Here is an 18,767-nt window from a genome sequence, read left to right on the forward strand (position 1 = left end):
TAGATGAAACATAAATAATGATGAAATATAAACACGTTCTTGTTTTTAAAAACTATTCAGTGGTCAGAATTCTTTCTCACTATCCTTTGTGTTTGCTTTATTAATGTATGGTTTTACCAAAAATTCTGTAAATATTTCAGTGTAAGTAGTTATTGAGGGTCTCCCAGGGGGTGAGTGAATATGTTGAAGGAGAGAAGCCCCATAGTCTAGCCACCAGTTTCCTCAGAAGTGTCCCCTCGGTGCCACTGACGGCGGGGAAGGGCAGTGGTAATCGCTCGGCTGTGACCCTGGGCCTGGTGGGACGCTGACAGTCACTCCACAGCCACCGTGGAAGGAAAGAGGAAGCGGAGAGGGGCTTGGTCTTTACTCCGGTGACCGACTCTCTTGTTGGTTTGATAATAAATTGAATTCCATTTTGTTGTATCTCTACCACTAAGCTCAGAATAGACCAAGTGAGGTCAGTTATAATGACAAGTGTTCAGCTACTGGGAACTCTTAGTCTGTTCCTTTTTGGAATTCTTTTATCCCCCAGGCTCCCCACTCTGACATAATGGGAATTTTTTTTCTTTAATGAGCTAGCTAACAATGTGGGTACATGTTCTTCAGAACTAAAGCTTGAAATACTGTCTTATTAATAAAGCTTGCAACAATTCGCTATTTGTTAACCACCAGATACCTCTCAGATGATTTAGATTGTGGTACCCTTTCTATGTCAGCCACAGTTTTCTCCCAGTGTGTATGTTTTATTTTGTTTGTTTTTAAATTTTAGTTTTTGGTTACACTGTGTGGCATGTGGGATCTTAGTTCCCTGAACAGGGATCAAACCTGCACCCCCCTGCATTGGAAGCACCGAGTGTTAACCACTGGGCCGCCAGGGAAGTCCCTACTGTGTATGTTTTGAATGTTGCCTGGTCATCAGCTACTCAAGGAAATGACTGTATCACTGTCATTTCACCATCAAATCACTGTGTTTTAGATCCACAGGTATGAGAATTGGAGGAGATCTTGGGGATTGAAGTTTACCTTCTCTTTTTTCAGATAAGGGAACCCAGACCATGGCGATTTAAATGATATCCTCAGGGTCATAGGACTAGTTTTTAAATCTTGAGGCAGTCTGTCTCCACGTTGGATCACAGATGTTTTCCCTACAGTTAAATTCAGGATGTGCTCAGGGAATAAGAACTCCTTGTAAAACCACTGGAATAAAAAGCATAATGTCAGCAAGGATTAAATCTGAGTCTTCAGTTTTCCCCTGTTTTATATCAGCTGCTCTGCTGATATAGGTGAGTTAGCGGTGTAGCTGAATACTTTATTAAGCACAAGAAAGAATCTAGGAATTGTCAATAAAATTGAACCAAAACCTTAATGTCTTCCCTCATAGTTTAATCAGTAAAGAATCTGCCTGCAAGGTAGGAGAACTGGGTTCGATTCCTGGGTCGGGAAGATCTTCTGGAGAAAGAAGTGGCAACTCACTCCCATGTTGTCGCCTGGAGAATCCCATGGATAGACGAGCCTGGCAGGCTACAGTCCGTGGGATCGCAGGAGTCGGACATGACTTAGCAACTAAACCACCACCACCATGTGTCTGTACCCAAGACAGTATTGAGAGCATCATCTTTCATGAAACTAAACATAATTATTTAAAATCATTATAAGATTATTAAGTTTTTAGTCTTTTATTTTTAGTATCAAATCTATCTGACCTGTCTCATTGTACATAAGGAGACTTTGCTATAACAAGTGGTTGTGGCACACACACAAATGGGCAATGGTGAAAAGTTGTCTTGTTTTCACACAGGCCTTGTTTCTCTTGGATGCTTTCCCTTAATATCCAACAGCCAAACGTGGAAACTGTAAAAGGAAAGCAAACTTTTTTTATTATAGATGAACACTTACACACTCAATATTGCACACATATTGATTCTGATTTGATCTTTTGAAATTTATGTTGCCCAAAATGTTACTTTATCACAATAAAGAACCTTTATCACAAAGTTCTTTCAAAAAATCTGAATTGGAAGACCTCTTAGGTAAATCTCAATTCATACAGCTCTTTACATGGATCATTCATGGTCACCTGGCTTTTGTTTGTATAACTCCAGTGGAAGACTCATTACCATGTGAAGTAGTTCTTTCCATAAAATCTTATGGAAAAACCTGAATGAACTTAATTGGCCAACCCAATAGTGTCATCTGTCATCCAGGGATGAGGTGGGTATCCTTGGGGTTGGTGAGTGTCCCACCCTAGGAAGTGCTGAGCATGGTCTGAGCAATCAGTGAAGGAATGTCATTTTTAACCTCTAGTAGTCTGCTTCTATGACATACAATAAGGGCATTTCATAATGTTTAAGATGTCCTTTTGGATGGTTTACAAAAAAAAATCATTCCTGGATTAATCAGCTTGGGCAGTTTATATTCTTGCATTTCAAACGCAAGCTGTAAAGCATTATCCTGCTGAAAAAATGGTTCTACTCAGCTATAAAAGAAAAAAAGAAAAAAAAAAAAAATCAGAAGATTTGGGGAAAAATAGCCATTCTCTAGTAACTGACCATAACACATACACACAAACACATATGTGTCTCTGAAGCCAGACAGACATCGATTCAGCTTCCTCCTGTATCATTTACTAGCTTTGTCATTTTGGATGAGTGACTCATCTTTAGATGGGGAGACTTATTCTTATGCAGGGTTTTTGTGAGGATAAAGTCAATTTGATTTTGTTTAAAAAAAAAAAAAAAGTCAATTTGAGTAAACTCCGGGAGTTGGTTATGGACAGGGAGGCCTGGCGTGCTGCAATTCATGGGTTCGCAAAGAGTTGGACATGACTGAGCGACTCAACTGAACTGAACTGACCTGAAAGTCAAATAATGTTGAAAAGCATCCAGCACGGACTGAGAAACAGTAGGCTTGCAATAAGCGATAGCTGCGAGACTTAACACATTCCACCGTGGTTGTGGCAGGAGGGCTCAGTAGTTGCAGCACATGGGCTTAGTTACCCCGGGACATGTGGGATCTTAGTTCCCTGACCAATGAGTGAACCAGCACCCGCTGCATTGGAAGATAGATTCTTAACAACTGAATCACCAGGGGAGTACCGATACATATGTTCTTATCTTGATGTGGTCATGGTTTCAAGGGTGTATAAATATGTTTAAAGATAGCAAATTATATACTTAATAATGTGTGCAGTTCATTGTCAAGTATACCTCCAGAAAGCTGTTTCAAGAGGAAGAGGAGCACAGAGATCAAGGAAAAGGAGAGGAGGTGGTAGGTTCTCTCCGTTTTGCCCCCACAGACCTGAATACCAAGGTCCGTAATAAGGCTGGTTCTGTGTCCCCCTGGTGGTCAGTGTCTGGGCCTGCTAGGTGGAGAAAGGATTGGTCTGGGACTCAGAAGGCCCACTTTCATTCACAAAGGCATCAGTTGTGCATTAATCTGCCCTCTGTTGGCCCCTGCTTCCCATTTATAACTTGGCCATATGGGTCCCTGCTTGCCTAGCCAACCTCAGCATCAGTTGGAAGATTACCTAACATACATCAGAGAACTTTGTGAACTGTGAGTGCAGGTCAAAGGGAGGAAGGCAGTGGGGTCTCAGGGAATGAGCCCCGACCTTCTTCCTAGCCCAGTCATGACAACAAACCCTACAATGTCACCTAGACTGTCAGTGGCCGCTGAATTATTTGAGTTTTACATCTCTTGACTCATTGACCCCAGGTCCCTATACTGCACGTTTTCTCGTGTCCACTAGCTGTAATTTATCCCGCTCTTCCTCTCAGGACTTAGACAGTCATGACTCCGCTCAGAAGTCTAGCAAATGAGGGGACTGGACTTGCTGGTCCCTGTGGGCCTTCTGGCTTTTGCACTGCAGGATTCTATCACCTTCATGTTGAACTATTAGCCCACTTCGGTGACTCCAGATGGGGAGGAGACGGGGCCAGTGTCAGTTCTCACATCTCTACTACCTCCCCACCCCCGACCAAGACACACACACACACACACACACACACACACACACACACACACACACACACCATGGATTTGCTTTTCCTCCAGTGACACACACACACACACACACACACACACACACACACACACACACACACACCATGGATTTGCTTTTCCTCCAGTGCTCCTTGCTTCATTTTTACTTTACTCTCCATAAACACCAAGTTAACTACCTCCCCACCCCCGACCAAGACACACACACACACACACACACACACACACACACACACACATCATGGATTTGCTTTTCCTCCAGTGCTCCTTGCTTCATTTTTACTTTACTCTCCATAAACACCAAGTTAACATACATACCCCAGGTATCTTTTTTTAAGTCCATTCACTCCAAACCTATGACATTAATAGGTTAAAAATCTTACCTTCCAGAAAGATTGGTCGTCAAAATAGTGACTCTTGTGAGTTGATTTCCATATGTTGAGGTTTAAGAGCAAGCCTGTTTAAGTTCATAAATAAATGTTACACATTTAGAGGATTGCATTTATCTCAAAGTTAATCAGACTATCATATCTCACCTATGATAACTCAACAGAAATCCTTTTATCTTCCACAACCGGGAGATAGAAGCATTGAAGCACTGTCCTTCCCGGACCTGTTTAATTAATTCTACAGAGATCTTTTAAATGGAACTGGTAAGAACAATTATATCCAAAGGATTATATTACACTGAGAGGTATATGATAGTCATGGATCTAACATGCTTGCCAAGACAGAGAAGAAGGACCCTGTTGGACAAAGCCCCACTTAAAGGCTGATTCATTTAAACACAAGAGCTACCATGGAGAGCGACTCAAACAGCCACCCTTGCAGGTTCATCCTCCCTGGTTCCAATAAAGTCCCAGTGACCTCAGCTCCAGATTCCACTGGTTAGGAAAGCAGGTAATAAAGTGCTTCTGTGCTTGTTCTTGTCAGCCATCCTACCTCTGCCCAGAGAGCTAGGGCCCTATGCATTGCCCCAGTTGCTCAAAGTGGAATTTCCAGTTAAAAACTCATGCTTACCTTTCATGTGAAGCAGGGAAATGCCACTGATAGACTTATCTGTGTATTTTTAATGGTGATTCATCCCTATGTATTAAATAGTAAGATTAACAAGAGTAGGCGTGTGCTCATTCACACTTGCCTCTCACATTATGTGCCTTTAACTGATATTGGCATGGCAAGTGTAATCCACACACCTCATTTAGCTAGAATTACTCATAAATGAACCTCTGTTGCCTACTAATATTTTTCAGATAGTTGAGGCTTACTCATCACTGATGAAAATCCACCTAAAATATATTTTCTTGCCTTGTGAGACAACACTGAACACATTTAGACTTAAAAAAAAAATTAGAGCTGTTGATAGGAATATCCATTTATCAAAGGCACTGTATAACGTGGAGAAGGGCCACAGCTGCTGAAAGTTACTGGCCTGTTCTCTGGCAGCCCAAGCTTCTCAAGCTCTTGTGTCTTGTTTTAAGAATTCATTTTCTCCTGTTAGGCTCTTTGCTTTCACTGCTGACTTCTCCCAGTGTGTCTTACCTCTGGAAATCTACCTCTAATCTGCTATTTTTAATCTGCCTGAACTGGGAAAACCCTTAACCATGCTTGATAAGATTGTTTCTTTTTATATTTTTTCTCTCTCTCTCTCTTTTGGCTGTACCACCCAGCATGTGAGATCCTACTTCCCTGACCAGGGATGGAACGTGTGCCCCCTGGAGTGGAGGCACAGAGTCTTAACCATTGGACCACCAGGGAAGTCACCAAGACTGTTTCTTACCTAAGTGCCTATAGGAGGGCTTCACAGAAAGGGGTCTCTTCATGGGTAAAAATGCTTGATTTTAGGGGGTCGATTTGGTGCCATCTTGGCTTCCTGGAGGCCTCTTTCCCCTTACATTGTCCAAGTAAATTTTTTTTTTAATTTGGGAAGATATTAGGGAATGTCTTTGTGGTGCACAGCACATGGAAGGCTGTGTTTCTTTTTCTTTTTTTGGCCAAGTGGCAAGCAGGATCTTAATTCCCCGACCAGGGACTGAACCTGTGATGCTGAAGTGGAAGTGCGGAGTCCTAACCACTGGACCACCAGGGAAATCCCGTCCAAGTACTTTTTAATCACCACTTTCCTCAAGTAGAAAGCAACATGTAAAGATGAAAGCTCACTGTTCTTAACTCTTAAAGGGATAAAAGCAGTGTCTTTATGCTCTTTCCTGGTCTCAGTGAGGCATGGGAAGCCTTCCCAGCTGCTTTACAAGACAGCACAACTCAATGTCATTCTGTCTACACTGGTGACAGTGGTAAATGGCATGAGAGCCCAGGTGTAGGACTGCCAAATACAATGCAGGATGCTCAGTTAATTCTGAATTCTGAGTTGGGTGCCTTGTGTTTTCACTTGTTAAATCTGGCAGCTCTCTTTAGGGTTGGACCGCCACCACCAACAGAATGTAAACTTACGGCAGGAGGCCTTGTTCTCATCTGCATTTAATCAGTCATCTCAGACTCTGTTGAAAGCTGAGGCCAACTGGTACATTAAAGCAATTCTAGCCAATCTCATTCTCGAAAATTCCAGAAAGTACTTTCGGGACTTTCCTGGTAGTCCAAAGTTTAAGACTCTGTGCTTCCAATGCACGGGAAGTGGCTTCAATCCCTGGTCAGGGAACTAAGCTTCCCCATGCCATTGTTGTTCAGTCACTAAATTGTGTCTGACTCTCTGTGGCCCCACGGACTGCAGTATGCCAGGCTTTCCTGTCCTTCAACATTTCCCGAAGTTTGCCCAAACTCATGTCCATTGAGTCGGTGATGCCATCCAACCATGCCGTGCGGCCCAAAAAAGTACTATCATACATGTTTTAGAGCTGAAAGGATGCCAAATGATTAGTTACTATAATCCATCCTCTTTACAGAAAGCTAGCCAATGCCCAGAAAGAGTAAAGTGACATGGTCACACCATTCACCCAAGGTCACACCATTCTTTAGTGTCTGCTTTGGCTATTTTGTCTCTGATTTGGCATTCACTCCCTGCTTAGAGATACAATATATGAGAGTCTAACCAATAAAAGGTATTTACCTGTAGAATAACAGTGAACAATTCTGGGCAGAATGCATGTTTTCCTCTTGCATATAAGTAAGACAGGCAAATTGATGTCTCCCCAAGATTCTTTTGGGACTTCCCTGGTGGTCCAGTGGCTAGGACTCTGCACCTCCAGTTTGATCCCTGGTCAGGGAACTAGATCCCACATGCCACCTGTGTTTTGGGGGCTTCCCTGGTAGCTCAGATGATAAAGAGTCTGCCTGGAATGTGGGAGACCCAGGTTCAATCCCTAGGTCAGGAAGATCCCCTGGAGAAGGGAATGGCAACCCATTCCAGTGTTCTTGCCTGGAGAATTCCATGGACAGAGGAGCCTGGTGGGCTACAGTCCACGGGGTTGCAAAGATTTGGACATGATTGAGTGACTTTCCCACTCACACTCACAAGATTCTCTGCTCTTCTGTCACATTGCAGAAGTAAAAACATACTTCAGTCCTCTGCCTACAGATCTCTAATGGCCTCCCATTTTCAGAATGATCTGGCTCCTTCCTACCACTCTGTCTCCAACCCCTTCCCCTCTCCCATTTCTCCAGCCACATCAGCTACACTGACATCCTTGCTATTCTCCGAACAGGCAATGGATGCTCCTGCCTCAGTGCCTCTGGCCTTGCTGTCCCTTTTCATGGAAAGTTCTTCTCCCAAATAAATACACGGTATGTCTCCCTCCTTCTTTGCAGTCAAGTCCTTGCCTAAAGGTCAACTTCTTGGATAGGCCTTCCTTACCACCCTTCCTAAAGAGCAGCCCACCCTCACCATGACTTTGCATTTCCCTACCCTGATTTATTTCTCTTCATAGTGCTTATCACCATCTGATGTACCATATATTTTTCTGTTTATGGTGAAAGCTCCCTCCCCACCTAGAATATCAACTCAGTGTGACCAGGGAATTTGGCTTGTTCACTGCTGTGTCCCTAGTACCTGGTTTATTTGCTGAACAAAATAGCAGTGTAGGTGTTATCAGGGAATAAAAGGTAAGTACTGTAAGCATCAGGGTTTCCTTAGTCTTCTGTACAAAATTCAGTGAAATCACCAGTCCTGGACTCAAGAGGCTACAGTGTCTAGGTCACCTCTGAGGGCCTTCCCAATTCTGAGATTTTGTGATTCTGTCTTCATTTGTTTTTTTAAATCAAGATCTGAATCCTTCACCCCATTTGGCTGGAGCTGAGGGGGGTGGGTTCATGGGGAAGGAGATGGGCACATAATGTCCAACCATGCGGCAGGTGCAGTCTCGGCCCAGACCCTGTGCCCTGGACAATGGTGGAAGAAGGGTGGTCTCACACTGACCTGTCAAGAGACCAGAGATCACACTCATGACGATGGTGAAGCCCAGCGCCCCAAGGTTGATGAGTCCCCGGTATTCGAGCCTAGAAATGACAAAGCAGAGGAGGTCACATTTGGGCATCAGGCTGCAGAGGTCACTGCAGACCAAAAGGACTATGTGCATCAGCGGTGACGCGGTCAGGAAGGGCCACCAGGAGAACAAGCGCCCCCTCCCCAGGCAGTACCTTCCCGTCGCTCTCCTGCAAAGCTGCTCAGACACGAGAAGGGGAAGAAGGCATTTCAAGATCCTCTTGGGCTCTAGTTCATGGATAATGAACTAGACCAGAAGTCAGAAAACCCAAGTTCAAGTCCCAGCTCTGTCACTAGCTGTGTGACCCTAGGCACTTAACCTTGGAGTCCTGAGTTTCCTCATTAGGCAATTAAAGATAAAGGTTTTATGTCTATCAGGGCAAGAAAAAGAAAGGTTTTATGTCCATAAGGGCAAGATAGGGTACAACTTGGCCAGCAGACCCATCTCCCCTACCCACCCGCCTTGAACATACGTCCCTGTCTTCTCTCCTCCAAAGCAACCCTGAGGCGTCACTTTAGACTATTAAGCGGTGGGGTGGGGAGGGAGCTAGGAGGTGGGTTCGGGATAGCAGGACACATGTACACCCATGGCTGATTCATGTCGATGTATGGCAAAAACCACTGCAATACTGCAAGGTAATTAGCCTCCAATTAAAATAAAGTAATTAATAATAAATAAATAAACTATTAAGCGGCCCTTGGAGGACATCTATGTGACCCTGTAGTAGGCAAAATTTTCTTAAACAGGACACATAAGAACTCAACATAAAAAAAAAAAAGAACTCAACATAGAGGGAACAATGATACATTGAATAAATTAATAATACATTGATAAATACATTGATACATAAAATAAAGATCTTCTGCTCATCAAAAGACATCATTAAGAAAGTGAAAAATAACCCACAAAATTGGAGAAGTACATATATCTTACAGTACATATATCTGACAAAAGACCTATATCCAGAATATTTAAAGAATTCCTAGAAATCAATAAGAAAAAGTCAGAACATATGACAGAAAAACAGGCAAAAGAAAGTGAACAGACATTTCAAAAGAGGAGGCATTCAAATGTCCAAAAAAGTCCTACGCTTAAGTAGTCATCAAGGAAATGAAAATTAAACAGTACGTTTGACGTCTAAATTACATATTAGGAAAAAAAAAATAAATAAATTATATATTAGGTAAAGGAAGCTCTCTGCTTCCACTGTATAAACCACAATAGAAAACTGGAAGCATCCACTGAAGCATATTGTATGAAAACTGTATCATCCAACAGCTCAACTTCTAGGCATATACTCAACAGAAGTGCATTTGTAGGTTCAAAAAAAAGTGCTAGAACATTCATAACAACAATTCTAGCTCCAAACTAGGAACTACTGAAATGCTCATCGATAATGGATAAATTGTGCTGTGTTCATATAATGGAACTCGGTTATATGTTTTCTTAGATTTTGTATTTGCCACTCATCTATTGCAGGGCCAAACTAAGTGTCAACATTGTTTACCTCCATCTCTCATAGTCAACCTTCATCACAAGCCCCCAGCTGCAAGCTCTAACATTTGTGTTTTCACTTTCGGCCTATAGGGGACATCCCTATGTCCCTCCCCTGCCGCTCTAGTCCTAAAGACAGTCTCTGCTCCTTCTCTCTCTACTGCCTGGCCCCTGCACGTGTAAGCTTTCACGTGTCCCTGGTGGTATGTCTCATCTCCAGGGCGATCGGAACATCCACGTTTCCGTTCAATGACGTTGAAACTCTCCCTGTTGTTGTTCAGTTGCCTTTGTCAATTAAGCCCAAGCACAAATCAATGCTATATTCCAATGAAAATGAACAATCTACAGAGGTGCTCAGCGACATGGATGAACCTCACAACTTCAGAGTTGAGTAAAAGAAGCCAAGAAAAACACAAGAGCAGACCTCCTATATGATTTTGTGCATTTAAAGGACAAAAACAGGCAAGACTGCTTGCTGCTCTTAGAAGTCAGGTTAGCGGTTGCCCTGAGACAGGACACAGAGTTCTGTGTGCTGGTTATCGGGCGTGTCAGAAGTCATCGAGTGGTACTCTTATGATATATTTTTAAAAATTTTTGTTTATTTATTTTGGCTGTGCTGGGGCTTTGGTGCTACGTGGGCTTTTCTCTAGTTGCGGCGAGTGGGGGCTACTCTCCGGTTGCCGTATGTAACCGTGGGCTTCTCATAGCAGTGGCTTCTCTTTTTGCCGAGCACAGGCTTCGGAGCACTGGCTTAATAGGTGTGGAGCACAGGCTTAGTCGTTCTGTGCCATGTGGGGTCTTCCCGGACCAGGGATGGAGCCTGTGTTTCCTGCAGGGGTGGATTCTTTACCACTGGACCACCAGGGAAGCCAACCCTTATGATACTTGACTATTCTGGAAGTAGATTTTGTATTACAAGGAAAAAGTTTCTTAAAAAAGTAGTAAGTGGTAGAATAAAAGCGAAAGTCGCTCAGTCGTGTCGACTCTTTGCCACCCCATGGAATAGTCCATGGAATTCTTCAGGCCAGAATACTGGAGTGAGTAGCCATTCCTTTCCCCGGGTGATCTTCCTGACCCAGGAATCGAACCAGGGTCTCCTGCACTGCACGTAGAATGAAGGCTAAACCCAAATCTGTTACTTTCAACCCAAATTCCCTCTCTGCCATCTGAGAGTAGAAATGGATGAAGTAGAAATGGCTGTGTTAACATTCCCCACACGGGGTGGGCTCCTCGTGCCAGGGCTTCAGCCTCTACGGTTTACCTTCTGATTTTAGGTGATCCTCAGAGCAGGCCTGTGAGAAAGTCCCTCTTTCACAAACGGGAGGTGCAGTTTAGGAAAGTGAACCAAGGATCCCATTGCCGTGTGGCTTGGAATGGGTGTTTCTAGGGATTCAAACCAGGCAGTTCTGTCTACCCACAAAAGTGGCCAAATTTCAGCATCGGTGGTCTCCCTTCTCAGATTTGGCCAGATCTGCATTCCAGGGATACTATTATTTATTTGTTTATTTATTTATGGCTGCACTGGGTCTTCATTGCTGAGTGTGGGCTTTATCTAGTTGTGGCCAGCGGGGGCTATTCTCTTGTTGCAGTATTCAGGCTTCTCATTGCAGTGGCTTCTCTTGTGGCCGAGCACCGGCTCTAGAATGCAAGGCTTCAGCAGTTGCAGCTCCTGGGCTCTAGAGCACAGACTCAGTAGTTTGGCACTCCGGCTTAGTGACCACCCAGCATGTGGATTTTATCTCCTGCCTTGGAAGGCTGATTCTTTACCCCTGGACCACCAGGGAAGTCCCAGGGATACTATTTTGTTTTTAATATTTTTCTTTAAAGTGAAGTCACTCAGTCATGTCTGACTCTTTGCATCCCAATGGACTATAGCCTACCAGCCTCCTCCATCCATAGGATTTTCCAGGCAAGGGTACTGGAGTGGGTTGCCATTTCCTTCTTCAGGGGATCTTCCCGACCCAGGGGTTGAACCTAGGTCTTCCGTGTTGCAGGCAGACACTTTACCATCTGAGCCACCAGGGAAGCCCCTATATTTTTCTTTAAGTAAACTTAAAATTAAATTTAACTAAATCTAATTAAAAGGAACTTTGTGTCACTAGCTTAAATGGAAGAGAAATAGGAGGTAACCAAGAGACAGTGAAAAAAAAATATTGCTTTAATCTGCTTTAGATGCAGCAGCCAGGGCAAATCTCAGACTGAGGTTTCCTTTGCTGTTGTTCAAGTTGGAGGTCAGCGAGGGTGGGAAGAGTGTGGAGACACTCAGCCCTAAGGGAAGCCTTTTCCCTGATGTAATCAACAGATTGCACGAGAACTGCAAAACGGCGCCTGCACGGTGTGATCCGGTGCTCTTTACGTGTGTCTTCACGCCACTTAAAATCCCACAGTTTGTGAAAAATGCTCCATCCAGGCTCCAAGCGCAGCATCTGACTCATTTACATTCACTCACCCGAATAGGGAAGTGGGCAAATACTGTTCGTGGAATGAATGAAAAGTCATTCTTTGGAATGACGTGTCTGATGACACAGAGCTACTAAAGCAGTTGATCCACACTTCCTGGGAAGTGTTCTGACGACCAGTTCAATCCTCTCGCCATCCTTCCAATAAGTCCAGATGCCCTTCTTATGGAGGCAGCAGCATCAGTAACTATCCTAAAGAAAGTGACCGTGTGTTGAGTGTTTACTACACGCCAAGCACTGTCCTGAGCCCTTTCTTGTAAGAAAGTGGAATTGTCAGTTGCTCAGTGGTGTCCAACCCTTTGTGACCCCATGGACTGTAGCCCACCAGGCTCCTCTGTCCACGGGACTCTCCAGGCAAGAATACTGGAGTGAGTTGCCATTTCCTCCTGGGATTGAACCCAAGTCTTCTACATTGTAGGCAGATTTTTTACTGTCTGAGTCACTAGGGAAGCCTTGAGCCCTTTCTCTTATGTTGCTAAATCTTCACAGCCACCCTGGGACGTGCATCTTATCATCCTATTTTACAGATAGAAAGCTGAGACTTTAGAGAGCGTTTGAATACCAATGCCCAAAGTCACACAACTGTTACGTGTGACCTTGCTCTGTTTGTCCCCGAAGCCTGTGCCCTTTACCTCCAGCAGACCAGAGGCCACCCCGAGAGAGGTCATTGCTGTCACTGTGCCCTTCTTTTGCCAAGTTCCTGCAGAGGAGGGAAGACTAACACTTGGTCCTCAGCTGTCTCATCCTGATGAGACTTGACTCGCAGACGGCGCTGGAGTCAGGCTCACGCGGATGCACAGGACGACAGCTCTCATTTCCTCTCAACTCCATGTGTGGGACTGTCACTTTGGTGGCTTGAAATCGGCCACGGTGAGAGTACTGGCACCAGAGAAATCAGCAGACGCTCTGAGTCAGGGCTTTGTTTCACCAGAGAGACAGTGGTTAATCCTTTAGCAGCAGATTGGTGGCTGGTTTCGCTTTGTTTCTATTTTTTGCTATAGGCCAATAGTTCTCAAACCTCAAATTGCAGGAGAAGCACCTATAGGACTTGAGCAAACAGACTGCTGGGTCCCGCTGCCAGGTTTCTAATTGTGTGGCTCTGGGGTAGGGGAGGATTTGCATTTTTAACAAGACCCAGGAGATACTATTGCTGTTGAGAACCACTGTTCTGGGAGAGCCAGAGAATCACAGAATTCGGGGAAGGGGAGGGCAAGTAATCCAGAAGTTCCAGGTCAGCTGCCCACGAGCAGAATTTGGCCTACACATTGTTTCTAATGGGGGCATTTTCCTGTAGCTCAGATGGTAAAGAATCTGCTTGCAATGCAGGAGAAGACCCAGGTTGGATTCCTGGGTCAGGAAGATCCCCTGGAGAAGGAAATGGCAACCCACTCCAGTATCCTTGCCTGGAGAATTTCACGGACAGAGGAGCCTGGCAGGCTATATAGTCCACGGGGTCGCAAAGAGTTGGACACAACTGAAGTGACTTAGCACTCACATGTTTCTAATGATTTTGAATCTTTTGCCAATACTTGGGAGAGTAGGTGCATAACTCTGGATTTCTGCCTTCTTTTAAGAAGTCATTAGATCTGGCAATACTGATCCCGAGTCTCTGGATGGTTTAAGCTGCCTGGCACTGAAGAACAAATGCCCATGGTTTCCTCCCCCTGCTGGTCTCATTTTTAACCTTACCTGTCTGGCCCCAATAGGCATCTGAGTGTAGGGCCCTGCTAGAACAACCTGTCATTTTACAGAGGGGGACTCAGGACACCAGAGAGAGAAAAGAGATTGCCGACAGTCACACAGTTATTAAAACAGCGGCAGGGACATCTTTGGAGTCTGTTACTGAGATGCCTTGCTTCACATATACCATCCTCTCCTCATCCCCAAATGGGATCCTCCTCATCCTTAAGCAGCTCAAGAATGTATATCTCATTTGCTCATAGATGATTCCTATAATTTGGAGCTATGGTTGTCTCTGTTGTTGGAATTATAAGGGACCTAGCTCTCTATGATTTCTGAGATGCTTCCAAACACAATTTCTCATCGCCCACTGCTGGTGCTCACCACCTCTACAGCCAGCTTCCAGCCACGTGACTTCAGACAGCTAACTGCCCCAAAGTATCATTTCTCAGGGAAAGCTAATAACACCTCACCAGGTAGTTGTGAGGATTAAATAAGATGATGCACCTAATGATTTTAGCTTAATGCCTAGTACTTAGAAAGCAGTCAATAAGTAGTACTGATTGTCATCAGTAATTTTATTGTTGTTATTACTATATGGGTTCATCTGGAAAAATCTATTCCTGTATCATGCCCAAGTCACTCTTTCATTATGTGTGAGCCACATTCAGAAGATAAACAACTTCCAAAAAAAACAAACAAAACAAAACAAGAAAGCGAGAACAAGAAGATAAACAACTTTCAGAAAGCTATGGTCAGAGTTCTGATCATTGCTGTCTATTGCCTGGGGGGCATGGGACCTGACTCTGGTCCAGGGACTCACATTCCCACCTCACAACTGAGACATTAACCACACCCTCTCCCTCTCTGGGTCTCAGGGATGAGCAGTATTCAGCATTTTCCTACATGAACATATCACATATCAAATCCTCTTAACCACACAGTGCCTAGCTTCCAACACCCCTATGCGGGGAAGTACTATCATTATCTTCATTTGTCGTGGGGCGACAGAGGCTCAGAGAGGTTAGGTAGCATGGCCCAGGTCAAGAGCTCATGGTTATTTCACCAACACTTAAACCACCAGGGGCCGAAAAGTGGACTCAGTTGGTTTGGGCCTGACTGCCTCCTCTGTCTACATTTGGGGAGGCACCAGGACTATTAGCTTTTCCTCTCACTTAAGCTAACTGCTTTAGAAAGAAGTGGCCTGGACAGGTGATAAGTCCATCCAAGGTGGAGGCTGGGCGGAATTTTGGAATAAGTTGGCCGACAGATATTCACTGAGGCCTTCTGACTCCCTCGCCCTGAAGGTATGCCCCTCACCCCCAGCCAAGGACTCCGGGCACACTCCTTCCTGAGATGGATGGGGTGATAGGGGGCTGAGCCAAGCGACCCACGTGGGCTGAGTGGTTTCCTCGCGAAACTCCATCAGCACAATGGTGACGATCCCTCCGAGCAGACCTGGCAAGCCGAAGGTGTAGTGCACGCCATAGGTGTCGTGGAGTTGCACCGTTCGCTGAAGACACGCCTGGGGATAAACACCATCATCAGCAGAGCTACATGTGGGACTGCTACACCTTCCCCACCCTTTCCCAGACCCTTGGCATCCAGGGCATCCAGGGGGGTGGGCACTAGGGCTCAACTAAATAAGTGCTTCTCAGATTTGCGTGTGTACTCACAGTATCTGGGCAGCTCATCCAAATGCAGAGTTGGATTTAGTAGGTCTGGGGCCTGTGATTCTACTTTTCTAACAAAGTCCCGGGTGATATCAGTGCTGCTGGCCATAGTCCACACTGCTCACATTTGGGGCTGTGTTGGGGGAGCTCAGTTGGTAAAGAATCTGCCTGCAATGCAGGAGACCCCGGCTCGATTCCTGGGTCAGGAAGATCCCCTGGAGAAGGTGTAGGCTACCCACTCCAGTATTTTTGGGCTTCCCTTGTGGCTCAGCTGGTAAAGAATCACCTCCAACGCCGGAGACCTAGGTTTGATCCCTGGGTTGGAAAGATTCCCTGGAGAAGGGAATGGCTACCCACTCCAGTGTTCTGGCCTGGAGAATTCCATGGACTGTATAGTCCATGGGGTCGCAAAGAGTCGGTCACGACTGAGCAAATTTCACTTTCACTTTCTTTCACTGGGGGGCCCTCCTGTGCATTATAGGAGGTTTAGCAACATCCCTGGCCTATACCCTCTAGATGCCAGAAGCAGCCCTCTCCCAGGTATATCCATCAAAACTGTCTCCAGACATTGTCCATGTCCCCAGGGGTTGATTGAAACCCACTGGTCCAGCCCAAACTTAACTCCATCCAAAAGACTACATGACTGATTGAAAGGTAAGAAGCTGACCACTCCACTAGAGTCCCAGTCAGCATTCCTTCCATTTCATCACTTGGCCAACAGATGTGGATGCCAATGCAAATTAAAATATATATGTGTTTATTTGGCTGCGTTGGGTTTTAGTTCCAGCACACAGGATTTTCCATTGTGGCACATGGACCTCAGTGGTGTGCAGGCTCAGTAGTGACACACACAGGCTTAGTTGCCCTGCAGCATATGGGATCTTAGTTCTTGAACTCATGATCTGTGCATTGTAAGGTGGAATCTTAACCACTGGACCACCGGGAAAGTCCTCCAATGTAAATCTTATCAGGCTAGTTCCCTCCTTAGAATCCTCATTGTGTTCAGATTAACAATTCAGACTCTTCAGCTCCCCCAGGAGGTGTTCCCGAGCATCAGCCATCTCTCAAGGCTCTGGTGGGAGACACACTCCCTGATGAACTTCATGCTTCAGCCAAAAGAACATCTTTCTGTTACTTGGTTGGGTCACATGCTCTTCTCACCACTGAGCCTTTGAACACACTGTTTCTTCTGCCTGGAGGACATTTCCCACTTCTTTCCCTGGTGAATATTAGTTCTCTGTCAATGCTTAGCTGGGATATCCTCTGCCCTAGGAAGCATTTCCTGACCCATCTCAGGCCAGGTTAGATGTGCTCTAGTAGCAGTTCTTACACTGTGCTGTGTTTATTTATCCATTTTCTTCACTACACTATAGCTTAGGACACAGAATGACTGTTAAATGTGTTGAGCAAATGAACGAAAAAAAATCAGTGAATCACCTTTGAATCCTTCCCCTGGTGATAGAATCAAGCTACCTGAGGCACAGAGAAAATGACAGACACTGAGCCTGATGATAACTCGTGATACACGACTTTTGGCCACACCTTATATCTTGTGGGATCTTAGCTCCCCAATCAACCCAGCATCCCTCTTTTGGGTGCTGCCTTTCCCATCCCCCTTCACATGGTTCATGGACAAAAGTCATAAATGTATCATGTGCCCTATCTCCCACCACTGCCAAAGATGGGCACATTATCCAAGTTAGACCAAAGAATCCCTTCTCCAAAGAACTTGCAATTTGTACCAAGAAATTTCACCTGGCTGCCTTCTTGAAGAGAAAGATGACATTCCACCATGTGGAGTAGAAGAGGAAGGAAGAGTGAAAAGAAAACAGGTGTTTAGGAAAAGCAAAAAAGGAAGAGCAGGAACTCCTTGGGCTCCCCACAACACTACCACCCCTGGTGCCAGTCATTCCTGGGCTCTCAGCAGCATTCCTGGACTTGGGCTCAGTGGTGTCCCAGTAGCCTTATAACAAATCCCCCTTATTCCTGAGCAAGCTTGAATAGGTTCTGTTACTTGCTCCTCAGATCTTAGCTAAAGCACCATCCAACTAGGATGGGTCCCTCACCCAAGCTCTGAAGCTAAATTGAGACGCTGCCAACCAGTGCCTAATGCAGCCCATGGCAATACGTGATGACCCGCCATGGTCTAGGGGCCTGGACCTTGGCATAAGGCCAAAGCAGTAGGTATTAGTTGCCCAGCTCCTTACCTGCACATATTTGACTCCCCCGATGGAGATCACCCCAGCCACAAATCCCAGCACCATGGCAAGCCAAGGAGAATGGATCAGGTGAGAAGGGGCACCCACAACCACACCTCCTGCCAGCACTGCATTGTGGATGTGAGTCTGCAAAAGAATAGCTTGTGGGTGAATGAAGTAAGCTAGAGGACAGCATCTCTAAGTTATTTGGTAAGGTGATAGCAAGACAACACTATAACATCCTCCCTGCACCTCTGATCCTGAAACCAGCCCCTCCCCTCTGCTGAGACTTCATCAGTGGTCTCATCTCACCCCACATCTCAGGCTCAGGGAGCAGTTACCCTGGTTGGCAGTCATTTAGCTTGAAAGCGCAGTTACTCAATATCCAAACCATGCTCACACTTAGTTGTGATGTATCCTTGGGTGCTTAGACATTCAAGGGCTTTAACTTTGTCACCAGAAAAAGGGGGCTTTGATTGTAACTGTTGCTGAGTCATGTCTGACTTTTTTGTGACCCCGTCGACTGTAGCCCACCAGGCTCCTCTGTCCATGTGATTTTCCAGGCAAGAAATACTGGAGTGGGTTGCCATTTCCTTCTCCAGGGGACTTCCTGACTCAGGGATTGAACCCACATCTCTGGGATTGGCAGACAGATTCTTTACCACTGAGCCACCAGGGAAGCCCTTTGATTGTACCTACTGTTTCTGCTTATTTAACTTATATGCAGAGTACATCATGAGAAACGCTGGGCTGGAAGAAGCACAAGCTGGGATCAAGGTTGCCGGGAGAAATATCAATAACCTCAGATGTGCAGATGACACCACCCTT

At 45.2% G+C, this 18,767-nt stretch overlaps 1 protein-coding gene across 1 annotated transcript in view; it reads right to left on the reverse strand.

The window, feature by feature from the left end:
* Nucleotides 1–1,692: 1,692 nt before the first annotated feature.
* RHCE (Rh blood group CcEe antigens) overlaps nucleotides 1,693–18,767 on the reverse strand; it is a 38,996-nt gene continuing 21,921 nt past the window's right edge. The window contains exons 6-11 of the mRNA XM_065930082.1: nucleotides 17,949–18,086; nucleotides 15,490–15,593; nucleotides 12,985–13,014; nucleotides 8,369–8,448; nucleotides 4,383–4,456; nucleotides 1,693–1,851 (exon numbers count right to left, since the gene is read on the reverse strand). Coding sequence (XP_065786154.1) covers nucleotides 1,825–1,851; nucleotides 4,383–4,456; nucleotides 8,369–8,448; nucleotides 12,985–13,014; nucleotides 15,490–15,593; nucleotides 17,949–18,086 — 453 coding nt within the window. The 3' untranslated portion in view covers nucleotides 1,693–1,824. The remainder of the gene's footprint in view (nucleotides 1,852–4,382; nucleotides 4,457–8,368; nucleotides 8,449–12,984; nucleotides 13,015–15,489; nucleotides 15,594–17,948; nucleotides 18,087–18,767) is intronic.

Source organism: Muntiacus reevesi, chromosome 3, assembly GCF_963930625.1.
Source record: "Muntiacus reevesi chromosome 3, mMunRee1.1, whole genome shotgun sequence".
NCBI lineage: Eukaryota > Metazoa > Chordata > Mammalia > Artiodactyla > Cervidae > Muntiacus > Muntiacus reevesi.